Source organism: Giraffa tippelskirchi, chromosome 11 (assembly GCF_054371585.1).
Source record: "Giraffa tippelskirchi isolate mGirTip1 chromosome 11, T2T-mGirTip1v1.2.pri, whole genome shotgun sequence".
Lineage (NCBI taxonomy): Eukaryota > Metazoa > Chordata > Mammalia > Artiodactyla > Giraffidae > Giraffa > Giraffa tippelskirchi.
This window is the reverse complement of record NC_137285.1, coordinates 29,492,150-29,518,908: the sequence shown is the minus strand read 5'-3', so window position 1 is coordinate 29,518,908 and position 26,759 is coordinate 29,492,150. Positions and strand designations below refer to the sequence as shown.

The 26,759-nt window shown below is 37.5% G+C and overlaps 1 protein-coding gene across 2 annotated transcripts in view; it reads right to left on the bottom strand.

The window, feature by feature from the left end:
- The window catches only part of GRIA2 (glutamate ionotropic receptor AMPA type subunit 2), a 172,796-nt gene extending 146,377 nt beyond the window's left edge, over positions 1–26,419 (bottom strand). For both annotated transcript variants that reach the window (XM_081539063.1, XM_081539064.1), the window contains exons 1-2: positions 25,917–26,419; positions 25,227–25,367 (exon numbers count right to left, since the gene is read on the bottom strand). In XM_081539063.1, the coding sequence (XP_081395189.1) occupies positions 25,227–25,367; positions 25,917–26,004 (229 nt within the window). In that variant the 5' untranslated portion in view covers positions 26,005–26,419. The remainder of the gene's footprint in view (positions 1–25,226; positions 25,368–25,916) is intronic.
- Between the last annotated feature and the right edge of the window lie 340 nt (positions 26,420–26,759).

The following is a 26,759-nucleotide window of genomic DNA, read 5'->3' as shown; positions in this document are numbered from 1 at the left end:
TACTACCTGTGTTGTTTAGCATAACTTCCATTCTGGGCTCCGGAGGTCTGCCATTTTACAGCTGGACTTCATTTCACTTATGTCTAATAATGCAACAAAGTCTCCTAATCATTGCATTTTATAAAGTCATTCAGTTCTAACAGGTCACCCAAGGAGATCTTGTTCCTAACCCATGCAGAAACATAAAAATCCCAAGGAGAGATATAGGATGAGTCAAGAGGCCTCGGGTTCTTAGATGGGATGCTATGTCTTTGAATGACATGGAAGTCTGAGTCTCTTATCACTCACATAAAGAGAAAGGGAAAATGGCGTGGGTTCCCTCACGAGAAAGGCAGGGTTCCTTGGACACAAATTAAACCTGACAGTGTAAACACACCTTGAGTACATGATGCACTACTTAATTATTACCTGGAAAGAAAGTAGTAGCTGGTTTGCGGATGACAGTGAAAAACACAGCTTCCCTAAAAGATCTGTGTACCCGCTCTGCACGCCTGCTACTATTTGTGTGGTAAGATCCCCACTTTCTGTGTGGATGCCTGCTTTTGTCCATGAGAGAAATGAACCTGGCATAACACAAACTTTTAGAAAACTGACAATCCTTCTGATATTATGGGTTTTTAAGTAGCTATTTTTTTCTACCAAAGACTACATTCAGCCAGAGGACAGATGAAAAGATGAGCAAATTTAACTTAAAATTTTTTTAAAAAAACATGAGGGTGAGCCAATTAAATTGCACATTTCTCCCCACCTTGCTTTCAGAGTAGAGGCTATTCACACAACCAGTGAATGACCTGGCTTCTGGGAGAACCTTCATCCTCATAGCCACCAACTGATCCTGTCTCAGCCTTAGAGCTGGAGACGGGTGTGGGGACCCCAGGCCAGGACTATGCAGTCCTTGATCTCCTGGGTCTCACAGTGAAGACTGTCAAGTCAAAGAGAACAGATGCTCAGAAGAGTTTCTATGCCATGTAAGGGACAAAGTTTGAAGGTCCTGATTTATAACTTCATGACAGCATCATTGCCTCATATATATAGACCAATGCACAACCCACAGAACACAAGGACCCATTAGCATCAGAAACCAGCCTAAGACATTTCTTGAGGCATTTCTATTTATAATAAACAGGTGACCATTACCCCGAAAAGAAGAAAAACCCAAATGCCCTTAAATGAAGCTCTTTTGTCCTCATCAAATGGTTCTGTGAGTGTGGAAACAGAACCTGCTCCATCTCAGTGAGTATTCTCACTGTCATTTGCTCTGATGAAGCTGAGGAGTTAGAGGGTTAAGATCTTGGAGTTGCCATTAGGTTTACCTTACAGTCTGAGGTGCCTATGAATCTTGAATATGCCTAAGTTAAACCAGGGCTTAGTAGACCTGTACTTTCCCTCCCGCGGAATTCCAGCTCTCTGGCTGGCCCTCTGCTTGCCCACCATGCTGCATGCAGGCTGCCTGCCTTTCTGGGAGAAGTTGCACGTCTTTCTCCTGTAGGTCTTCCCTGTCCCCTTACTGAAGAGAATTGTCAAGAAGACATGTTCACAGTGGCGCCTCAAGCTGGACCCAGGTGATTAGCAGCCCCTTCCCCTCTCCCCATCCTTGGACTGTACCTCCGGCTCACACTTCCTGCCCAGAAGCCCTTTAAGGACACTGCCTTGAGAGAAGTGAAGCGGGGCTGAAGACCTCTGGATGGTACACGTGACTGAACCCAGGAAGGCTTCTGTATAAACCTTGCAGGTTCTGCTGGGCAGGGTGGAGGTCCACTTCCCTCCAGGCTGCCCATGACATCTCCTAGGTCAAGTTCTTTGTTTATTAAACCCAAATCTTCCAGTCTGAAGTGTCTGCCTCCTTCTTTGGTCCTTCCTGCTCTCCCTTTACAGGACCCAGTTTGTGAACCAGCTTCCCTACCAGGGCTGCTCTGTCCCCAACCTTCACCTCTCAGGTGACTCTCTCTGCCTGGTCTTGGTTTCTCCATCTGGTTCTCCCACCATATGGGGATTTCCTTTCAAACACATATCCCAACCTATAAGTGTGTCTTTTCTGCTTATGGATTTGTTATCACTCACCCCATCCTGATGCCAGTGTCAGAGGACCACATCTCCCCAGGATTCCTCACCACCACCCCCTGTGCTTACAACCATCCTTCACAAGAGACAGGAGAGATACCAGATTCCATAAAGCCCACGTGAAGCTTGAATCCATCACCATATGTAGCCAAATCATGTGCACATGGTGTGCAGACACACACAACCACCATCACCTTCCACCTTTTCTTTATCTCCTTTGGCACTTTGACCTTTCTGGTGAGAAGTCTGGCAAAACACAAATGGAAAATAACCCAGGAAAACACAACTCACAAGAATGATTGCTTCCTCAACACTTCAAAAGAGCTTAATGCCCTTCAGTGATTTAGACTTTTCACATTTAGAGGACATTTATTATGGAAAGAAAAATAAAACGTTTGTCCTTCAGCTGTGCCATCATGAACTTGAATTTGTAAGAAAAAGTATTTTCTTCTCCTTTTGACTCCTTCAGCAGAGTTTAAAGAAATGTTGGTTTCTTATCCTTTCAAATCTGAGGTGCTTTATCAGCATAGGTAATTACAAACATTTCAAAGCTGGGTGAAATCTTTTGAACCCTAGCAGACTACCAAAGGACACAGAGAGCCATTTGACTTGCCAAAACTAGTTTAAATCAAACAGAGTCAATTCTCATCATTCACAGATTTTGTATGTGCAACTTTGCCTACTCACTCAAATCTGTTTATAAACCCTTAATCAATACCTGGAGAAGGAAATGGCAACCCACTCCAGTATTCTTGCCTGGAGAATTCCATGGACAGAGGAGCCTGGCAACCCCAGTCCATGGGGTTGCAGAGTCAGACACGACTATGCGACTAACACTCACATACAATTAATACCTGCAGTCCTTTTGCAGTGACTCACAGGCATGTGGAGGGGTCGCCCAATACTCAGGTTGCCCAGCTGAGGTCAAATAAGATGGCACTGCCTCTTGCTCCAGCCCTCATACTATATACAAATGTCTCTTTCCCAGTTTATGTAGTGCCAAGTTGTTTTTTGTGGGTTTTTTGTTTTTGGGGGTTTTTTTGCATTTTTGCGCTTTTTATGAGTGCCTGTGCTGTTTAAAATGGCCCCAAGCACAGTGCTGAAGTCTTGTGTCCCTGAGAGCAAGAGTGCTTATGTTTGGCTAAAGCGAAAACCAACAAATTCTGGGACTATCTTGAATAGCTATACCCAATAATGCTTGACCAAACATCTGCCTTTTCCCTAGCTAGTCATTGCATGGCTACATGAAAATATAGCCTTTGTGGAATTTTGAAAACCACAAAAAATCACTGGGATAAGAGAAACATATTTGTTAGTATGATATAACCAATACAAACAGCAAAGACTGAACAGTAGCATAAGGAAAACAGATGAGCAGGTAAATGTGAGTGATGACTTCAATAATATTAGGTGTTAGGTTTATGCATCACTGACTTCTTATTTCATCTTTGTCCAGATGTGAGTTATAGTGCTGCTGGCCACAAGTTCAACATTAGGGAATCAACAATATATACTCAATAAGGTATCTGAAACAGAGAAACACATCAAAGTCATATATTGATCAACTGATGAAAATGTTGTGACCAGAGGTTCTATACATCCCAGGAGCAATGGTCAGTATTCACTAATTCAGTGTTCACAGTGATTTGTAGAACAACTACAGTGAATTATGAAAATCAACCGTACTTTTTTAAAAGGAGTGTTATACTCTTCTGAAGAGTTATGTGACATTGGTAATCTCAGCAGAGCCTCTATCATCAGAAAGCATTCAAATCTGCCTTCCTGAATTTTATCAGAAAATATATTATTAATATTTCAGGAATTGTACTTTTTCCCAGCCAGAAATGCATCATTCATGTGGTTACCTAGTCATGAAAGCTGCTCTTTCATTTTCTGAAGCTAGGGATCTCCATTATCACCAAGAAAAAGGGAAAATTAACAATTAAAAATAAAACCCCAAAATCTCCAGGGCTCTCTTTCTTCGACCAAATACTTAATATATTTTCTACTTAATATTTTGAGCATATTTGATCACTAGTAGTGTACCTGGTAAAACATAGGTGAAGCCTCAATCTGGCGCATTTCTAGAGTTAAGATCCTAGAAATGAAGTTTATGGTAATCTTCACTTTCAAAATTCAAAAGCCATATGTCTATGGTGAAATATCAAAGAAATATATTAATAAAAGATGCAACTATGCTGGCAACATAGAAAGACTCTCCCAAAAGAAGGAGATGGTAAAGATGAAGGTTGTGAATATAGTTGTCCCTTGGAACCCACAGGGACCTGGTCCTTGGAACCAGAACCTAGATGCTTAAGTCCCTTGTGTAGAATACATATTAAGTGTATCTGTGTATGACCTACAGACCCATGTAGTTTAAATCATCTCTTAATACTTAATATAATGCAAATTCTATGTAAGTAGTTGCCCATAAAAGATAAATTCAGGTTTTGCTTTCAAGAACTTTAACTTTTTTTTTCCAAATGTTTTTGATCCCCGGTTGGTTGAATCTGTGGACATAGGAACAGCAGATACAAAGGGTCAACTATGTACAGATTTTACAGAAGTGTTGCAAAGAAGGGAAAAAAAGCCTTATAATTAAATACAAGACAAAATAAGAGCCAGTAATGTGGAATATGCAAATCAAATATCTAATATTATTTAAAGCATCGCTCACCTTCACCTGCTCATCTATTGTCCTCATTCTAAAGTTCAGTCTTTGCTTTTGTATTGTTTTTATCATCACTTTTAAATGTTTCTCTTAGCCCAGTGATTCTCTATCGTCTTCCAAATTCCACAAAAGCTGTATTTCCATATAGCCATGCAATGACTAGGCAGGGAAAAGGCAGATGTTTGGTTAAGTATTATTGTATATAACTGTTCAAGACAATCTCATTAAGTGGCTAGGCTATCTTTAGCCAAGCAAATACTATGTAATTTCTTTTAGCAGCATTATATTAATAAAATGTTTAAAAGTATAGTTTCATGAAAAAAATCTGATGGATGGCCTACTTTCAAATGTTCACCTTTGAAATGTCACATTAAATAACTTCGAGATAAGAGGAGATGTCATCTAAAAAGCTATCTATAAACAAATAATAAAGAAAATGGAGGGAAAATCTTCTAAATAATATTGGTTAAAAATTTCCTGGATCTGAAATAGGAGTCTGTTTTCAAGCTGAATATTGAGTATGATGGGGAAATAAATACCCATCTGGGACCATCACTGTGATTTCTTTTAGGAGACTAAAGATAAAGCTTTCAAAAAGGAAATAATAAATGCCCAAAAGAACAAGGACACAACAACACATGATAATAGAAAATGTGTAGAATTCCTTCTGAGTTCTAAGAAAGTGTGATTTATATGTGTGAAATCAATATCCAACAAGGTTTTCTATATCTCTCTGTGTGTGCACGCACACATGTGTGTTTGTGCATGTGTATGTGTATATAGAAAGAATGAAGTTATGAAGTTTCATTATTTTAGAAAGTTGTTTTAAAAAATTTATTATAAAGGATAAAGAAAAATGGATTTAGCTTATGAGGAAATAAGCCAAGAGTTAAAACCACGGTCAACCACAGAAAGATGGTGCCAACCCAAGTGTCAGCTGCACAGAAGGATCCAAAGCAGTCAGTCCAGGCTACATGAGGAAGGCGGAACGAATTCTCTGGAAGACTAGATTTCATAAACCAGATATACAATAGTAAGAGCCTACAGATATGTTAAGGATACATCATGCAAGAGGAAGCTTGGGAATTTCAAATATCCAGAAAGCAAAAACGCTCAACAATGAAAAATAGTCAAATAGCTATGAAACTGAAAGTGTCAGCCTCTCAGTCGTGTCTGACTCTTTGCCACTCCATGGACTATAGCCTGCCAGACTCCTTTGTCCACGGAATACTCTAAGCAAGAATACTGGAGTGGGTAGTCATTCCCTTCTCCAGGGGATCTTCCCCACTCAGGGATCAAACCAGAGTTTCCTCCAATACAGGCAGATTCCTTACTGTCTGAGCCACCAAGGAAGCCCCAAATAGCTATAGATCATTATATAAATAATACTTATCTAGTTTTAAGCTTTTAGAATAAACATATATAAAATATATGTATGTAAGACCTATTATAAATACAGAGTAGAATGTAAATGTTCTTAATCTAGATTCAACAACGTTATCAACTCATCAGATAGGCGGTTGAAAAAGAACATCTCTAACTGTCAAAATAAGAAATATAGTTTTGAATATATTAATACAAACTATAATGAAAAACAGAAATATAAAATTAATGATATAGTGGTTATGAATATAAAGTTAACCACCAGAGGAATGACAGTGATGGTTAAAACTGGTCATCTCTAGGGAAGAGACTACAGGCAGGTTAAGAGACACAAAGGTAAATTGTTTTCCACCCTGTGTTTCTATTTGATTAGAAGTTTTAAACGTGTGTAGATATACTGGAGGGGAAAAATTCCAAATCAAAAATGACTTTGAAATAATATTTTAAAAATAATCCTATACAAAATTGAAAGGAAAAATAAAACTAAGGTAAAAATAAAGCAGGTTTTGATGGGCAAAGGGATCTTATCTGTTGGAGACACTAAAAATCTTCTCCTCTTCTGGACACAAGGGCAGTTAGTGTCTACTCCCTTGGAGTTGGACATGCCATGTGAACAACTCTATTCAACGAAATGGATGAGTGGCCTGGTCCTTGTCCCAGCCAGAGAATTTAACTGTTGGCTAGACAACTGCCTAACCCCTTACTCCCCTGCCACATTGATCTTGAATAAATAACTCATACCATTCAATGGGAAAGAATATCAAGATGGCATTGAAAATTGGGTATAAGATTGTTGTGAAAAAAGAAACATAAATGTGTAATTAATATGAATTTGTTTTATATAACAAGAAGGATCTTTTAGTGGTGAAATATATAAAAATGCTTAAAAATAGCAATAATGCTGAGGGTCTGAGAGACTAGGCTTTTCATAGACTGTTGATAGGCTTATAAATTGGTGTGGATTTCCTTAGTGTTAATCAGAAATACTTAACTAAATGCTTGATGGCCTTTTATCCAGTCATAATACTTCAATCATCAGAAATGAGGGAAAATATATACATAGATAATTTTCATTTGCAGCAATATATGGATAAAAGGATTCAAACAAAATCTGTAAAAATAGGAGCTAACTAATTAAGCTACAGATCAATATTACAAAGCCATGAAAATTAAGTTTACACATGGCTTTACTGCCATCAAAAAGATTTGGGCATGACATTAAGTACAAAAAACACAGGTAAATATTAACAAATGATTATTCCTTGAGTAAAAGGAGTGCTGATTTTTATTTTCTTTTGTGTTTTCCAAGTTTTCCACCTTAATAAGTTCTTTTAGAATTAGGAGAACTGTCTACTCAGAACTCCATAAAGTTTTTATATTAATTTTGGAGGAAGATTTAAATTCACCTGAGAAACATTGTGATGCACAAGCAACTTGAAAAAAATGTAGAGATAAATAAAAGTGAACGGAAACAAGGCAAATATGGTTGTAGAGTGCTTTGAAATTTGAATGTGCCAAAGAAAATTAAGGGCTTCCCTGGTAGCTCAGTCAGTAAAGAACCTGCCCGCAGTGCAGGAGACCTGGGTTCGATCCCTGAGTCAGGAAGATCCCCTGGAGAAGGAAACGGCTACCTAGTCTGGTATTCTTGCCTGGAAAATCCTGGATAAAGGAGCCTGACAAGCTACAGTCCAAGGGGTCACAATAGTCAGACATGACTTAGTGACTAAACCACCACCACCACCAAAGAAAATTAAACGGAAAAGTAAATCAAACATTGAGGTTCTTAAATCAAAACAAAAAAGTTATTCTGACATATTTTATTATCCATTTAGACACAAGCGTTAAGTAAAAGAACAAACAGACAAACAAACAAAAACACCAAGAAAAGCACAAGTCATCCCTTAAAAGAGAAAAGGGTCTGTGTTCCATGGAATCCTTTAGAAAAATCTGTCTGCTTAGCACACCTTGGTGGTCCTGCTCAACTGTAAGACTAGAATTGCATTATGAACACCCTTCATGGTACATCAGCATCTTTAGTATCCTGGCATCAAATGGCTTTTTCTTATTTTCCTCTGCCTTTAGGAATGGTGTAAGATATGACACCAAGTCAATGTTTGCAAAATATTCAATTTGTTTAAAGTATTAGCATAAAAAATTAACACTGTGGTTCTGCTGATGCAAATTTTTTTTAATGTTGTCACCTAGGTAATATTTGTCTATTCAACAAAGGGTATTATAAATATAAACAGATGAGTAGAATCTTAAAGAAACTTAATAACATACATTTTATGAGACTGTTTTCTTGAAAGTCAGAATCTTTCCATTTTAATAATCATGGAAAGGCACTTCAAGGCCACGTTAAGTTCAGAGTTCCACAAAATGTAATCATGAAAAGATGTACAAATTCCCTGATGTTTGGACAAAAATATACAGGGCATGTCATACACCTTAAGGCAAACTGAAATTATTTATTGATGAAAGTAACAGTTTAGTATTGTATCTAGCATTTCAGTTTAAATCAGATTTATACCTTAAACTGCTTGATACTGGCTTCAGAGAGACCACATAACTAGTTTTTAAGACAAACTGAGGCTGCAACTATATATTAGTTAATGAAACCATGAGATTCTGAATTCCTTTACCTTTATTGCATTGCCATCTCTAGTTTTAATATTTTATTTGTGAACACATGAATTTTACACTAAGTTGTCTTCAAAGTGACATTCAAAAACCGAGTAATAATCATAACCCATTACTCAAGTCTTGGAATAGGTTAAGAAATATGCAAACCAGCAGTCCATTTAAATGATATTAGTACTGTAACGCAAGCCAAAAGCATAACACCGTCCTCTATTTATCCCTCTGGGCTCAGTGAACCTTCAGTCTGACATCCTTTTTGTTGATCTGAGACCACAATGACACAGAAGCACAATTGATAGAGACAGCCTTACTCAGAAAACAAGTACCTTACAGAACTTACATTCCTTTGCCTGTAATAGAGTTTTGATATTATTTATTTTGTTTTCTGCATAAGTTCCCTGTTTGTCTCTAAATTCCCGAGGAACAATTTAGAATTTCTGATGACATTTCAAATCAAGCAGGGAGAAAATTAGATTGTTTATAGGCTGTGCATTTGGCTAAATTTATGAAAGAAGCTGTATACCTGTTTTAGTATTTATACCAAACAAATCCAGATGAAACATTAATTTTCAATCTTGAAACCAAAATAGGATGGTTATTAAATAAAAGGAAAAGCAATTCTTTTTCTTTAAAGCACCTTGAATGGGAAAAGGCTTTCTGATCAAGGCATGAAAATCCTAAAGCAATAAAATAAAAAATCTCTAAATTTGACTATAGGAAATTGAAGAATACAATTTTAAAAAAAATCAGGAACACATCAAGAGAAAAATGACATAAAGAACAGACTTGTGGTTGTCAAGTGGGAAGGAGGTAGGGGAGGAATGGGTTGAGACTTTGAGATTATCAGATGCAAACTATTATATATAGGATGAATAACCACAAGGTCCTACTACACAGGGAACTATATTCAATATCCTATGATAAACTATAATGGAAAAGAATATGAAAAAGAATGCATATATAACTGAGTCACTCTGCTGTATAGCAGAAATTAGCACAACACTGTCAATCAACTATACTTCAATTAAAAAATCTTGGTAAGATAGTGATAACTTGTGACAAGTACATATTATTTGAATAGATATCATATCAATAAATAATAAATAGAGCCATAACCCAAGAGAAATATGGGTGAATGAGCGCAAGCACACACACACCCTTATATACAGAAAGGCAAATAATGTGGTGAGAAATACTTAACTTCAGTCAAAACTTATCATTGTAAATTTAAGCAGTGAAATAGCAATAGCAAAGCCTAAACACGGTCAACATTGTACACTTCTCCTGAGAGCAGATGAGAGTAGGCATACTCCTATGCTTTAGGTAGGAATGTACATCATGTATCTTTTTGAATATTCAGCAAAAATTTAAACGCAAACATCCTTTGACTGAGTTATACCACTCATAGAAATTTATGTGCAAACTTATCTGCACCCATTATTAATACAGTCAGGAAAAGTTGGAAAGTTATCAACAAAAGACAGAATAAATAACAGCAGAATACCATGTGGGAACCCTAAAGAAGGAGGAAACTGTGCAGATAAAAGAGGTCTCCAATTTATGTTAATATAGGAAATTACCAAGATACAGGAAGAACAGTGTGTTTATGATACTAGTATTTCTGTAAACCACGGATGATCATTATCTGAGAGAAGTGGAATTAGGGAAAAAGAGACATAGACGGTAATTATTATACCCTTTTCGTAAAGTTTAAAGATTACCATGAGTTACTTATTTCATAAGGTTTAAATCTCAAAACATAAACCTTTAGAATCTAAATTCTCATTTTTTCAGGTTATAAGTTTTAAATCACCCACGATACCTAAAAGCCATTGCTAACAAATATTTTAATCCTTTTATATACTTTTTTCTCTATGTTAAACCCAAATCATTTTTTTCAGATATTCAAGATTTTGCCACCTAAAATTTTCACTCTTAATAGTTATGTGTAAAGTTACAAGAGAACTAGCAAGGTGTAAGTGTCTGATATTTCAAACTAAATTAAAGAACATGTGGCAGAGAAGCCAAAAAAGGAAAATAAAATATAAATTATCGTTTCCAAATATGATTCAAAGATTAAAATGCTTTTAAAAGATCTGAAATGCACACCACCGTTAATATCACCAATTCCTCATTTAATCACCCCATTTTCAACAACATATTCTAAGTCAGTGTGCAAGGCAATGGCTTTTTAGCTTCCATCTCTTTTATGTTTTCTTCATAATTTTTAGAATTACCATTTCTGCTCTTTACGACACTTTGATTCAAATATTGTCCCAAGTTATAGGACAATATTTACAAATGACCTGGAAACAATGACTATACTTCACATTCTAAAATAATAAGAAAATCATGTAGATTTTCTACTGGATTAATTACTTCTACTTTTGCCATAAAAATAATTCTGCCCCCATGAATAATTTCCAAAATGGAAACATATCCTGTTCTTTGTCACCTGAGACATGACCTAGAAGACTGGTGTTAAACAGGTATCCACTAAAGTTTGAGAAACTGTAAAGAAAGAAGAGAATCCTGTGATGGATTTTGATGCACACAAGCAATGGGGATGAAAGTATCCTGAAGACAAGCTTGACTTTTTTCCCAACGTTTCCTACTTCAGGCCCAAATCCAAAGTCACCAATACAACATATCTTATAAATACATGCCTTTGCTTTAAAAGACTAATTTTGACCCAAGTTCTTACCACCCTCCATGAAAGAGTCTCCACGCTGCTGTTTTCTGCAACACAAGAAGGCTCAGAGTAAGGAAAGTCAATGCAGAGTGAGGGAGTGAATGGTTTACAAACCAGGAAAATATTTAACTCGTTCATGGGGCTTCCTTACCTCTATTCATTTTCAGTGATTACATCTCCTCAAAAATTGTTTTTCCTTTCTCCAAAGAAAGTAATCTCTGGGCAAGTAACTATAAAACTTTCAATTTCAAGACCTTTCTGACAGATGAGGAACAGGCAAATAGCCTCCCTTATTCACACTGAGACAGGAGCTTCCTGGGGTCTCTCGACCCCAGCATTAAGAGGCAGAGGACTGATCCACAGGGAAGAAGCCACAACAGGAAGAGCCAGTCGCAGGTCTGATGTCACCCTCTTCATGGAGAACAACCACCGTCATTCTTATTTGTGCGTATTTATTAGTATTCTAAAAATGAGAACAATAAAGCTCTAGTCTCCACTATTAGCTCAAATGGCTGTATTAAAGAAGCTTATTAATTTGAAAATTACACAGCGAGCTCTATTAGATCTCCTTAGCTACTTCCCTTCCATGAATCTACAAGCATGGAGCTAAGTGTATATAATTAATATGCACTCAGGGGACTGGAAATCAGTGAAATTAGCAGCATCAATCTCTGTGTTATATAGGGCAGTGATTACCATCTGAATCTGACAATTTCATTATGAGGCAGGTATGATAATAACCTCCATTTTACAGAGGACAAAAGAGGATTAGAAAGTTAAACTGACACATACATACTGGTAAATTTTAGAGCCATCATATCACACTTAAACTGCTTATTTTAATATACTGGCTACACTGCCATCCGACATTGGGAAAAACTCTGACTTAGGCTGCAGCAGACACATTTACTCTTTCTTACTGATTGTTTATTGATTTTTGAAGAAATATTAATATTCTAAATTTTGTAAGAAAGAAAGAGGGAAGAAAGGAAGAAAAAAAGGAAGAAAGGAAGCAGGTCTCCATTCTTCCAATTATTTTGTCGTTGAATTTGATTTTCTTCAAAATACATTTTAAGGCTATGATTCAGCGAGTACACATATTTAAACTATAAAATCAGATGCCTATGTGTAATTTTCATTATCAAACTTTATTTTATAGATATTATTATTATTCCAAAGTTTTCAGAAAGGATAGAAAATTTTATAAATTCTAAGTAATATGGTTATCATTGCTTTTCCTTACAAGTTGAGAGTTAGAAGTCAGACTTGAATTCTGTCTTTTGACTTCAGCAACCATGCTCTTACCCAATTCCATTCTACTTCTTTCTTGCAGAAGGCCAAGATTTTCAGCATGTTTACCAATTTTCTTACTTTTCAGAATTGGATTTCTCTGTTTCAATAAAAGAATGTGCACACCTGCTTTGCATAACAATGCCTAGTTAATTTTTCAACTTTTTTTCCTAGCAATTACAGTGTAAACTTTTCAAGGACATGGATTACAACTTAATCTTCTCTATAGTCTCAATATCCATAACAGAGCCACATAGTAGATATTAAACTATAACTTTTTTTTCTAAAAGAAATTTCTCCAGAGCTGGGCCAAAGCAGTCATCCAGCCACTTGTTCTAATGAGAACAGAGTGGGGGCATTCCAGGCAGTCTTGAGGTCTTCTTCTGTTTGATGCCTGCAGCTGAATTTATAAACCCTGGCAAAGATCTTGCCTCTGATTAATTCCAGTCCATCAGCTGAGCAAGAGGGTTCCATCACTAGAGTGAATGCAACAGACAAGAGGAGCAGCACAATGATAGGGGCACAGGAAACCTGTCCTCCTCAAGTGGGAGGTTCACGGATGCTCAGCTCAACTCTCTTGAGTGAGCGCAATCTTTCCTGGCGAGCAATGCCCAACAAAACTTCAAATGTACCCAGCACTTATATTTCCAGGAATTTTTCCACAGATACATATCCACAAACAGAGGTAAAGGTATAAAAGAATGCTCACTGGAGCAATATTTGTAGGAATGAAAAATAATGGGAAAAAATCAAAATGACCAAAGCAAGGAAACTTAAGAAAGAGAATACTAAGCAACTATTTTTTAAAATGTGGTGGTGTGTTCTTTTATGTTTTTCTATCTTTAAAAGTGAAAATAGTAAGTTAAAATAAAATAGGCACATATGCAAAAAATAAATAAATAAAGTAAAAGAAGTTTCTCCACAAATTTAGAGCAGCTTAGAAGAACTCACTTAAATTTGCTTTCTCATCTGGAAATGAATATAATAATAAATCCATTTATCCTATAAACTGCAGAGAGCTACAGTGAAGACCAAACAGCTATGAAAGTGTTTTGAAAAGAAAAATGTTATATGTAAATGTAAAGCTACCAAATATATAAGCTCTCTGAAGGCAATGATCTCCATGTTATTCTCCTCCACTAACCTGAGCACGCTCTTCCATTTACTTATGTAAAGGGCTGAGATACAGGAAAGAAGGGCATATTGGGATCACTTATGACAAACTAATCAAGCCACTTATTTCCTCATTTAAGCCCCCAATAATGACATCTACATGATGAGGAAACAGCCTTATTCCACAAAGAGAAAATAAAACACGTTTTGTGTCACAAAGCTACGAATCAAATTCAAACCCTGGTTTTAAAGCTTGTATTCTCTCATCTGCTTTTCATTTAAATAGATAGAATTTGATTACTTAGGTGAAATAAACTATGAGAAAACTAAAATGTGCAGTTAGACAATGTGTGGACGTATCTTAATTATGTGCTGCAAGATTCACCGGGGATGAAAGAGCTCCAGATTATTGACCATCCCCATGGAAGTGGCATGCGGCAAAAGAAAAGACGTGATACTGATCGAGTTTCTGCATCTCGGCTTTTGAAAACCATTCTCCTCTTTCAACGCATTAAACATATCCTTAAGTGACTTATGTGGTTTGCTTTGTTGGTTTCTCCTTTGTCACTAAACAGTCTTGCCCTGGTGTACAAAAAACAGAAGATTCCAGCAAGAAACTAGAAATGCATTTTTCTCTGTCCTCAACAAGTGTTTATCAAAACCATCAAAAGACCCCAATACAGAAAGTGATAAAGTCCACTAATTACAATGCACTTAGATGCACCAAACACATAGTCTTTTAGGCCTATTCTCTATTTTCAAAATAGTCCTATAGCATATGATTCCTTTACAAAGGTGGAAACAGAGACTTAGACTGCATTAAACTTGTCCAATGTCACACATCTAACAGTAAGATCAGAATTTCATTCCAAGTTCAGATTGGACTAAGGCTACTTTGTGTCTTACAATACCACGGCTGCAAACTACAAAGAATCAATGTCTTTTATTTTCATACACAAAACACTTGCACATTTATCATTAAGATGATGATTTTGACTTGCCTGTGTTCTGAGAGACAAAGGAAAAAGCTGAAACTCTGTAGCTCCTTGATACTTCCTCTGAATTCTCACCTCTGTTCCTAAAATTTCCTCTCCACATGAAAATTAGTAATAACATTGCAGACTAGTAAAAACTGGGAAAAAAAAACAAACACTGATAAAACAAATAAAGCTACAAATAGTAAAGTGCTTGGGAATCATAAAGTTCAATATCTCCATTTCACACATAAACTAAAAACGAGATTGAAATTTTTCAATCCCTCCCAAACATAGGATAAGACATAAGTAAATTGAAAACTCATGTCCTAAATGGAACTGTGTGTTTCAAGAAAAACTAGCAAACACACACTTCCTACCACCCCTGGAGATCGGCCCTTCCAGATCTTTCTTTGCTAAATTCTTGTGAGGAAGAGAGACTTTTTTATTTTAAAGAGAAGCCCCTCTCCCACAGGAGCTACTTCTGTGGTAGCTGGATTATTGAAAACAGACAATGCCTTAAAATTTACAATTCCCAACAAATAACTTACATGAAGACTTTAAAGAATATCTTTAAAATACTCCAAATGAGTACCACTAAAATGTAGATGACAGTATTTCCCAGTATGTTGATTAAACTGATTCCCCTTTCCTGATCATCCTTATTCTTCAAATTGAAACTGCTCATTATGTCCTGCATTTCAGTCCCAAACTATGCTTTAATGATTTTTTGCATAATTAACTTTAATCACAAAAACTTACATATTGTTTGAGAAATATCATTAATTTTGTTAAATATTCTTGTAAGACATGCTAACACATTTTAAAATATACCTAGGATTGTTAAAACTACTGTCTAGATGTTAAAGAAGGACAATAAGTCACCACCAGAATACAAACAAAAAGACAAATTTTTCTGTGGTGTGCAAATAAACCCCATCAGTTGATGTGTTCCTACAATGTCTCAAGAACCCCATGAAGGAGATAAAGTTTATTATAGCTCTCATAAATTCAAACTCTAGTAGTATGTTCCTTCCATATTACATATTTTTAGCTACAGTGTTTTAGTTTACCTCATGATTAACATGAACGACTTTTTTTTTTTTACCAGCTCTAAATAATAAAGTGCCTGAAAGTGGTGGTTTTGCCTATGAAAGATCCAGAATGCTTATTTTCTTTCCTGTCTCCCTCTGGAAGTAGTTAACAGTATCTATCCAATTGTATCCATCAAAAGTAATATTATCATAAGAATTAATTGTTTTATAATAGCTCAGTGCTAGTGTAGAAGCCTGACTGCAGACATGCAAACTAAGCAAACACCAGGTAAAGAAGAAGCTTAAACAAAGAGAGAATGAAAAGAAAAATAATTCCAGTTCCAAATTCCTACTCCTTTGCCTACTACACCAAGTTAACGCTGCCTCTCTCGGAGATTTCCCTGTTTGTCCACGGCACCATCAGCACATTTAAAGAAATCTTGCAATTTCAATCTACAATGAAGAAAAATATTTTTTTTCCCCTTTTGGAAAAAAACAATTATTTCAAATGCTCAACCTATTTTTTATTTTTGCATAAGTAGTAAAAAATATATAATCACATGGCTGACATAGTCTTACTGCAGTGGACCAAATACTAATGCAAGGGAAATTGTAAAATGAATACTAATTCTGAAAGAGAATAGTATTTTAATGCAAAACCTTAGTATAAGCTGCAAAAGCTTTATAGGCTGAGAAAAACTTTTCTTAAATTATGTAACATGAGTTTCAGTTAATTTTATACTGAAGTTAGACATGATTGATTAAGGCCATATTCTGCTGCAGGGATGAAGAATTAGGTAACATTTATTCTGTTTTCATAATAAGAATAGATATACTCAGATTATATAAATATATTTCTATCATTTCCATCAGTATCATTGGTATTTATAAAGATTAGACTAAAAATATTTGCATTGAATTGCACATTCTGAGGTTCACTGAAATTCAATCAGAGTGTAAGAATTAGAGTATCATAAAGCAAGTGAACACCACAGTGTTTATAGTTCAAAATTAATTTTACACAAAGGGTAAATAGCTCAGTAGAGATATGATGCCCTATTCAAAGTATTATAGACACACTAGAATGCAGGCATTTCTCAATTCAGTTCAGTATGTGCTCATATTGTAAATATTAGAATAAAAATCAGGAAAAAAAAATGTAGATGTTAACATACTTAAAACTATAAAGTAAAATTCTGTATGACAATCTAAATAAACAGTAAAAGTGACAGGTATGTGTCATTTTTTGAGACATGTTGAGATGAAAATTAAAACAATCTAAGCAACTATGTCCTCATAGATCCCCTTCCTATAACGAACCCGACTCCCACACCTATTTGTTCTATTCAGTTGAAGATTCTTATAACTGTCAAGACTCTACGTTTCAAAACTGTCTTTAACCTTTAAGCTACAGATTAGTAGTAACCATTTTGGATAATTTTTGAAATACTGTGTTAATTAACATATGAAGAAGAAAACTACAATACAAATTGGGTTTCATTTCTGCTGAAGCAAATTATCGATAGGATAAAAAATAGGACAAAGTTAAATTACTGGAAAACACATGATAATGATAAATTGCCCATACAGAAATGAAAAAAAAAACAAAAGAACAGGCACACATACAAACGAATCACACCCCATTAGTGGAAATATTAGAGCAATTGGTTCATAATAAAACTGTGTCTATACATTTTTCACTGCCGAATATCTCTATAAGAAAAAAATATATTTGCAGTTTGGTGCTTTGTAAAAATTTTACTATGGTTACCAAAGGGAAAAGGGGGTGGGAAGGGCTAAGTCAGAAGATTGAGACTGACATATAAACACTACCATATAAAATAGATAACTAATAACAACCTACTGAATAGCACAGGGAACTTTACTCATTACTCTGTAATGACCTATATGGGTAAAGAATCTGAAAAGGAATAGATATATACTGAATCTGCATATACACCTGAAACTAACACAACATTGTAAATCAAATAAACGCCAATAAAATTAATTAAAAATAAAATAAATATTGAAGTTTTAAATTTTTTAAATTAAAAAATGAAAGAATTAACAGAAAATCATGGTATATAATATCCTGGGGATGGGGGATGGGAGGAGACTAAGATAATTTTGTAGCTATTCAAGGAATGTGTACAGTCATGTTTTGCGAAAAATTCAAACAAAAATGGATGACCGACACTCCCACAGCCCTCAGAGTACTGAGAACAGAGTCCTGTAGGCTAAGCACTGCAACACGGCTTCTGCATCATCCCAGCATTTATTTCAGCAAAGCATTTTATCACAGAGCAACGTAGTTGTAGGGAAAAAGATAATAACTTTGAACATGTCTAACTTGTAGATGAAAATGAAAAATGCATCACACCTCTATCTAAATAAGATTGAAGGCAGATACCAAAGAAATTGTTTCTTATAAAATCCAAATGTAGAGTAATAGCAATATTCTGAATTTAATAAATATAATTCTATACCAAGAAATTCTGCTATATGAAGTCTGTTTAATAGATTAAAAATCATGACACATACAAAGCTAACAATGGCATGACCCTGACTTTAAGAAAGGCATGTTTTCATTCTCCATGTTAATTTTAAATGTTTCTATAAATTAAAATAATCAAAAATGACAAAACACATTGAATAGTAACCAAAAATAATAGGTTTTAGACTACTAACAAATACCACTGAAATAAGCAGATTCATTTTTCTCCAAAATTCATGAAATCTTTTTTGAAAAATATTTTATTGCTAGAAAAATTTTAAATTATGGGTGATTTTGAGATTTGAGAAAGAAATTGTGGGTAGATTTGAATTCAACAACGATTTTCCCTATCCTATTGAAGAGGCATAGTCATTTAAGACATTTGGCAATGAGTTGTTCAGATCATTAGAGAAAATCTCAGAAATTTTGAATGAAAATTGCCTTAATAAAAAATCTGGTATTTCAATTTTGTCTGGGGAATCTTCAGTAGAAATCAGTTAAAGAAAAAAGGAAATACATTTACCTACTGGCCACTAGCATCCCAATAAAATGCTTAAACCTACTATTAATACAGGATTTAGCTCTGTATAATATATCCTCTGCTTACTTAAAAAAATGAAAAACATTTCAATTTAAGTTTACTTCCTGTAGTAGCACCTTCTCTGCAGATTAAGCACTTTCACTGACTTTTTAAAAGGGAAAAGAAGGAGAAGAACAGAGGAAGAAGAGGGGGGGAGAAAAAAACACTCTTTGAAAAGTCACCCGTACAGCAATATCTGATAAAATAACCAGGAAACAACTGGTCTTCTACTGCCATCCCTAAAATGGTCAGGGCTCCAGGAAGTTTGAAAGGTGGTTTTGGGAAGAAATTCCAAGAAGATACAGGCTCTGACATGAATCAGCATTCTACTGTCTTAATGTCAAGGAGCAACGACCCCTTCACTGTAAAGGCTTGATATGAAAGGGAAAAGCCCCAGACTTCTCAAGTCAGTAGGTGGAAGTCTGCAAGACCTCAAAAAGCAATAGCATAAGAGTAAATTCCAATTACTATTAAGTTCCTATAGTTTCATATACTTGTTTTTATTTAAATATTCAGTTTCTCATATCCTAAACCGAGTATTTCAACCAACGCCATTTTTTTATTTCTGTTGAGTATAATGTCTGATTTTCTTAAAATTCTCTTATGATACATGGAGTATGAAAGCTTAACTACAAAAAAAATCCAACAAAAATCAATTATTCTTACATTTACAGAGCTATTTGATTCTTTGTAACCTCCAATTGATTATAATCAAAGATTTAACCTCGGGTTATAAGGTATTGTGTTCTGGTACACTACAAATTCTTATGATTGCTTAAGAGCATCCAAGTTGATTCTGGTTGTATGAAAATTTTTGCATACAGTAAAATAGGTAACTCCAGGCTTTGGTAATTATCTTGACAGAATGATAAAACATGATAGCCCACCCAATCTATAACTACTCACAATCCATAATTACAACATAATTATACACACACACACACAGACAAATTCATGCAAAGTGTAACAAAGGTTTAGCAAGCATCAATGTGATAAACACAGATACACATCTCAATAATTCATGACTAAAATGCAATGATAAGAAATACACCTTAAAATAATACCTGAAGGACTTACTGTATAGTACAGGGAACTATAACCAATATTTTATAATAACCTATAAGAGAAAATAATCTGGAAAAGGATACATACAAATATTTATCTGAATTACTTTACTGTACATATGAAACTCTGGAGGAGGACATAGAACCCCACTCCTGTATTCTCACCTGGAGAATCCCATGGACAGAGGAGCCTGGCCGGCTATAGTCCATGGGGTCACAAAGAGTCAGACACAAGTGAAGCAACTTAGCATGCATGCATGCACATATAAAACTAACACCATGTTGCAAATTAATTGTACTTCAATAAAATAAATATACTTCAATAAAATAAATAGATAAATAGATTACACCTGAAGAATCAAGGTTAAAAAGCCAAAAAATATACTTTTAGAATTCTTTCTTCCAAGAGTATTATAATCAATGCTATTCCTGAATTTCTTAATGAATCAAATTCACAAGGATATTTCAGATAATCTATTTTAAAAATAAAATAAAAAATCAAAGGCACTCTTTTTAAAAGGCATTGGGAGTTACTTTTCAAATACCTCATTTTAAATGAATTTTTCAAAAATAGATGCCACTTATACATATTTTTTCATTTTCTTTAAATAAATGTGTTTACAATGTTTCAAAGGGTATTCAGTGTGCGCAACAGTTTTATGAAAGAACTATGTTTTCTCCAACATCTCCATCTACTGGCTTAGAGAAAAAGCAGATCTTTATCTGCTACTTCTTTAAATTTAATATTTTTACAATTTATTTTTTATGAAATTGAAATATCAAAGTATTAAATTATTTTTAAGTAGAGTAATAGCTATTTGTCAGTCATTAATTTAAAAATAGGAACAATTTTGAAGAAGACATATAATAATTTTAATTCTAAAGCCCTATGTGATCAAATATGTTCATAGCTCTTTTAGACAATTTTATTTTAACCAAGTTTTAATAATGAGCGCAACATTAAAGTTTATCAAAACTTTTTAGAATGTAAAAATGTTTATTATTTCCTAAAACCTCTTGATTTTGTTAACCTATATACAATATGTGCATGCACATGTCAATATCACATTTATTATTTTCATTAAAATGTTGTTACTGTAATAAATTGCTTTTGTAGAAAAACTATTAGAGTATCATCACATCCTCACACCAAACTGCTTAGACAAGACCCAGTGGCAGTGTACAGGGAAGGCCTCCAGGCCCATAAGGATTTGAAAACTAATGGGAAGAGAATTAAGGGGAAAGGTTAGGGAAAAATGAATTACTATAGGAATAGCATTCATTTATTCTCTGATGACTAGAAGGTACTCAACAAACACTAAAGTTGAAGCGGGAGGTGAGAAGAAGAAAGGAGCGAGGAAGGAAGGAATACTTGAGGCCCATCACTGATTTAACTGTTGAACATCGGATGCTAAGTTATTTATTTTTCTGGTTTCATGGACTTTCCCATGTTGAAGTCTTAAGTTGGAGCAGGCTTGAGGGGGAAGAAAAATAAAACCTTAGTAGGCTCTCTAGCTAAGAAGAAAGAAGGAAGAAAGGAAATGGAGAGGGAGGCAGAAAAAGAAGGCAAAAAACTGAAAATCTGTCTTTATTTCCTCAGGTACCATGGAAACAAATGGGAACAAGTAGGTACTTGAATTATCCCACTGTGACTGTGAAAGAGGGCGTGGGAGGGAGTTCAGAGCCTGCATAGCATTTACAGAGTTCAGAATATAATGACTTCATTTCATTTGCAAAACCTTAACCCATTCAGTGGGTCCTGCCATGTCAGTCTCAGCATTCCCAAAGCAGCCCCTCCATCTCAGGGATACAATTAAATTAGCAAACTAAAGTCTTTGCTATTTTACAATTATATTATTAAGATTCACAATTTTACTTTCTTAATACGTTAAATGTATATATTACACTTAGGGTTAAATTTACCCTATGGGATTTTTATGTTTTAACTCAGAGGAAGGGCAAGCTATTTTATGAATGCTGACTGATGATACATATTTTAATGGTAGAGTTATGAAGTAGAATTCCTTAGATTCCTGTAGGAAATGGGAGAAAGTCAGGTTGGTTTCTGCTACCTACATGTTTGACACTGCTGTTTCCACTTCATAAAGGAAAGAATCAAGGATTCCCCTGACTGAGGAGCCAAGGAAACAAAGGCTAAGCATTGGAGAAAAAGTCTTCAGCAAGATTTAAATGATCAAGACTCATCTTTAATAAATTTGGTATCAAAGATTTCCACTCATTTCTGGACTGCTCACTTTGTGAGTGCAGTTTATATGTAAGCATCTCTATCTCCCTCTGAAAAGAAATAAAATAATTTTACATTCTCTATTACTCTTGGTTTAAAAAAGAAAAAAAAAAAAAGGATACAAACACTCCATTTCATTTTGCAAACTCTGTATTGCAAAATTCCTAAAGGAATGAAGAAATTGAGCCACAAAAATTTTAAGTGCCGAGTAGATGAGTTAATGTCAACTCCAGAAAATTTTATTCAATGAGTGATAGAACTGTTTTTTTTTTTTTCTGTAACTAGTTCTATTCAGCAATCAGTAAGATTACTTATAGCACAGGAGTTGCAGAGGCCATGCTTCTGAATTCCCATGCCAGAAACTTGAAAATACATTCAGATCCTCACTGTCATTTATTTTAGTGTCATAGAATAATCCATGCAGGAGTAACTTTGGGACATGGAGACATGCAACCTTTTATTTCAGCTTTATTTTCTGAGAAAAACAAAATATGTATGCAAAATGGAGATTTGATTTTCCCATTTTCTTAGAATTGGGCTTCCCTTGTGGCTCAGCTGGTAAAGAATCCACCTGCAATGTAGGAGACCTGGGTTCAATCCCTGGGTTGGGAAGATCCCCTGGAGAAGGGAAAGGCTACCCACTCCAGTATTCTGGCCTGGAGAATTCCATGGACTATATAGACAGACCATGGGTTCGCAAAGAGTCTGACACGACTGAGTGACTTTCACTCCACTCACTTGGATGGTTTAGAATTGTCAAGTAAATTAAATTGTGTTTCTGTTTTTCTAATGAAATCCATCTCTTATTACATGGATGTATCCATTCTGTGGAACTTTATGTATTTATATCTGTGTTTAATATGTGTATATTTTCTGTCTGCATATCTTATTTCAATAAAATTTACATTAAATAAATTATTCAAAAATATTGAGACTGAGGACCTAAACTAGTCACTTAACCTTAACTAATCATAATATTTAGTCTTTACAAGTCCCAACACAGTCATTCAGCATTTGGAATGAGGAAATACTAGTTTCCTTCAGTGGACCTAACTCCTCTGCTCTCAGCCAGGCCCTGGCATAATTCTCACCAATGAATAAACTTCTACATCGTTGACCATTTTCAAAACGTTGAGATATCAATTCTTTTCCCCTAGTTTTAAAAACCTAAATCCTCCCGATAATCCTAGCCTTGCCTTAGGTTCATTACTTTCCACAGCGTTTTCACACTAGTATACAATTACAAACAGTTGGATATTTAGACTAATTGTGTGTCACACTCACAATTCAGAGGCGGGAAAAAAAACTGGAGACCTGGTATCAATTCAAATGAATAATCTAATGTAATTCTGGTAGATAAATAGGTCAAATTATGAAGGCCTTCAAAAATTAAACTACAGCCGGTTTCTTTGTGTATCTACCTGCTAAGATTTTTCAAGATATTCTTACATTCTTCTGGGAAGATTTTTTTTTTAAACTGAAAATTCACTTAAGTCTGTCTCTCTTCCTCCCACCTCCTTCCCATCATGCCCAGTTTCTTTTCTCTCCTGGAATCAACATGTGAAAAAAATATACAGCACTGAAATCTTAAATATTCTTTCATAAACAGGTGAATTCTAAGCATCTAACAGCTCCATAATGATGACCCTTGTTCTATCAAAGACAGTTGTTTCATTCCTTCATTCATTTGGTTGATGGCAGTTTCAAAACGAGCTGAGGATGTTCCTGACACTATAATCAAGCTAACCCATGGAATATACGATTAAAGCTCGACATGGGGACGTGGGATGATAACCAGTTGTCTGTCTAACGTGGGGACACTGCAGTTGGGATTTTTCGGTGGTAATTTTCCGCTCAGTGCTTTACAGGGAAGCCAGAGTGGGAGGTGAGCCATCTGCAAATCCCCCCGCGAAACTGCCAACTCTGAAATAAACACCAAGAACATCAAGTCAGAAAAGAGTCGCCCCAACCTAGTCGGCAGGGCAGGATAGCAGCTGCCGGCAGAGGGCAGGGGGTCCGGCGGTAGCCGCACTGCCCACCTCCGCGCGGGGGTGGCCGCGCCTGGACCCGGGCCAGCCGGTCTTTCCACTGAACCGTGCGGAGACTTAATTGCTTGAATCCTGTTACTCTGAAGCCTGGAAGTAGCTTCGCGGCGGGTCCCCAAGTACTGCTCGCCGCGCTGGGACGTTATAACAGGATGGCTGCGAAGACTAAAATGGCTGATCGGCTGGCTACTTCTCCAGATTCCAAAGTCGGCGCATGCCACCTCTTTCAGGTCCTTTTCCTCCCGCATCTTCTGTGGGAGCCCCGCGACTTGAGAACAAAGCCCCCGGTCCGCGAGGGCCCATGGTGCCCGGCGCACGATCGCCCCGGGACGCAGGCTGAGGCTCCCGGGGTAGCGAGGAAGGACTGCACCGGTTCCCCGGCCTGCGTCAGCCTCGCTGCACCCTTCGGTGGGCCTTATGTAACGGCCCCAAGCCAACTATGGGACCAATGTGACAACTTGTCCCGTCTTGGGGCAGAATACAGTCTCGCGGGGCTCACACAGTGACCCGGAGCGAGGCCTGCCGATTTCACCCCGGGGCAGGGGATCTACCCAGCAGCCCGACGGCGCGCCCTGGGGCACCGCGTGTTCCCCGCGCGCAGGGTGCCACCAGGCAGCAGGGGATGGGGGCTTCTCTTGAAGACTCCAGCCAAGCCAAGACCCCAGGAACGTAAGGGAGCCCCTTCGATCTCCAACACCCACCCTCCTCCCTAGTGCACACACTCTCCCCTGGCTCTCGCTTCCTCTTCACCCCCCAACTCTCAGCCAGCGGGGGACCCCGAGAACGCAGCCACTTTTCTCCCGACGCCGTCACACGCACGCGCGTGTGTAGTCACTACACCCGCACATTGACACGCAGAAACACACACACACACACACACCAGTCCGCTTTCCGCTTTCCGCGTGCGGCCCCCAAGAGGGCATGAATATTCATTACTCACAAGCGTTGGTGACTGCGAAGCTGTTGGCTACCTCCAAATTGTCGATGTGGGGTGTCAGTCTGAACTCCGAAGTGGAAAACTGAACCATCCCTACACGAAATGCACTGTATTCCTGATCGGCGCCCCTGGGAAACAGCCCCCCTGCAAGGAACAAACATCAAGCAAGGAGGACAGTGTCAGTGCCCGAGGGGAGGAGAGGAGCCCGCTAGCGGGGGACTGCCCAGGAGTCCCTGGTTCACGTTAATGGGACGAATAAACACCCCCCTGGACCCGGGCAACAGGGGAGCAGGGGTGGATATCCAAAAGGTATAGACCAGACACGGAGGGGGTCAAGACACGAAGGAGCTCGAGGGCCAGGTGGGTGGCCAGAAACGTTCTCCCTCCCTAGTGATCACAAGCTGTGCATTCAGACCCCTAGAGATTCTGAATAAATGGGAAAATGTTGTTAAGGCGAAATGAATAAAATTCGGGGGTTCGAAAAGAGAAGACCTTTCCCTCTGTTGTATCAGAGACACAATCGTTTGCCTTTGCTTCATCCTAAGAAAAACATGTATATTCTAGGCAGTTTAAATCTGGAATGCAGTCAAGGTATGACATAAGTCTACATGACATGAATTAATTTGTCCACCGTGAACAAAGATTACCACCAAATTATGCACAATTCAAAAGCAGAGCACAAAGGATACCTACCTATCTGTATGCTGTTAGAAGAGACACCAAAAATCAGTCCCCACAAAACAGGAGAAAGGAGGACAGATATATGCATAATCTTTTGCATTTCCAAGAAAAGTAGAGCATCCACAAAATACTCTTTCTTTTTTTTTTTCCTTTTCCTTCTCTTCCTTCTTTGGCCGTTTTCCTGGGCAAATTAGATCCTCTGCATTTTGAGACAGCAATTTAGCACCAAGCTGCTAAAAACCAGAAGTGGAGGCAGAAGAATCCCTATTTCCAGGTCCTGCGGGTGGCTGCCGCCCTGCGCCCCACGCCTGCTCCGAAGTCCGGAGGACCGGCTAGATGCAGTTTCCAGCAGGCTGCCGCTGTGGTCCCAGCGCCTCGGAACACTCAGCACCCTCCCATGCGCTCACACACTCACCCTCGCGCCTTCTCCCTCTCCCCTCTCTCACACGCGCGCGCGCGCACACACACATACACACACACAGACACACGCGAGTCACAGACCGGCAGGCGGGCCCGGCGCGCGTGCGCGAGGCGCGGGGGGCGGCTGGCGTGCCCCTCCCCCGCCCACCCCGCGCGCCCCGGCGTCTCGCGCGCGCAGGGCTGGGAGCGAGGCTCGGAGCCGGGCCGCCGCTGCCCCCCGGGAGAGACCTCGGGTCTCGCGAGCTGTCGCGCCCACCAGTGTTCTGCCTTTCAGCACCGCGGACAGCGCCCCACTTCCTCCCGCGCTACCTTTGTGCCGCCGCTGCCACTGCAGCGGAGATGGATGCTCCAGCCTGGACCAAATGCAGCAAAGCCCACTTCCGGCTGCCGGGCAGAAGCTGAATTGCTAATTGCTGTTGGCGGTGAAGCGTTCTC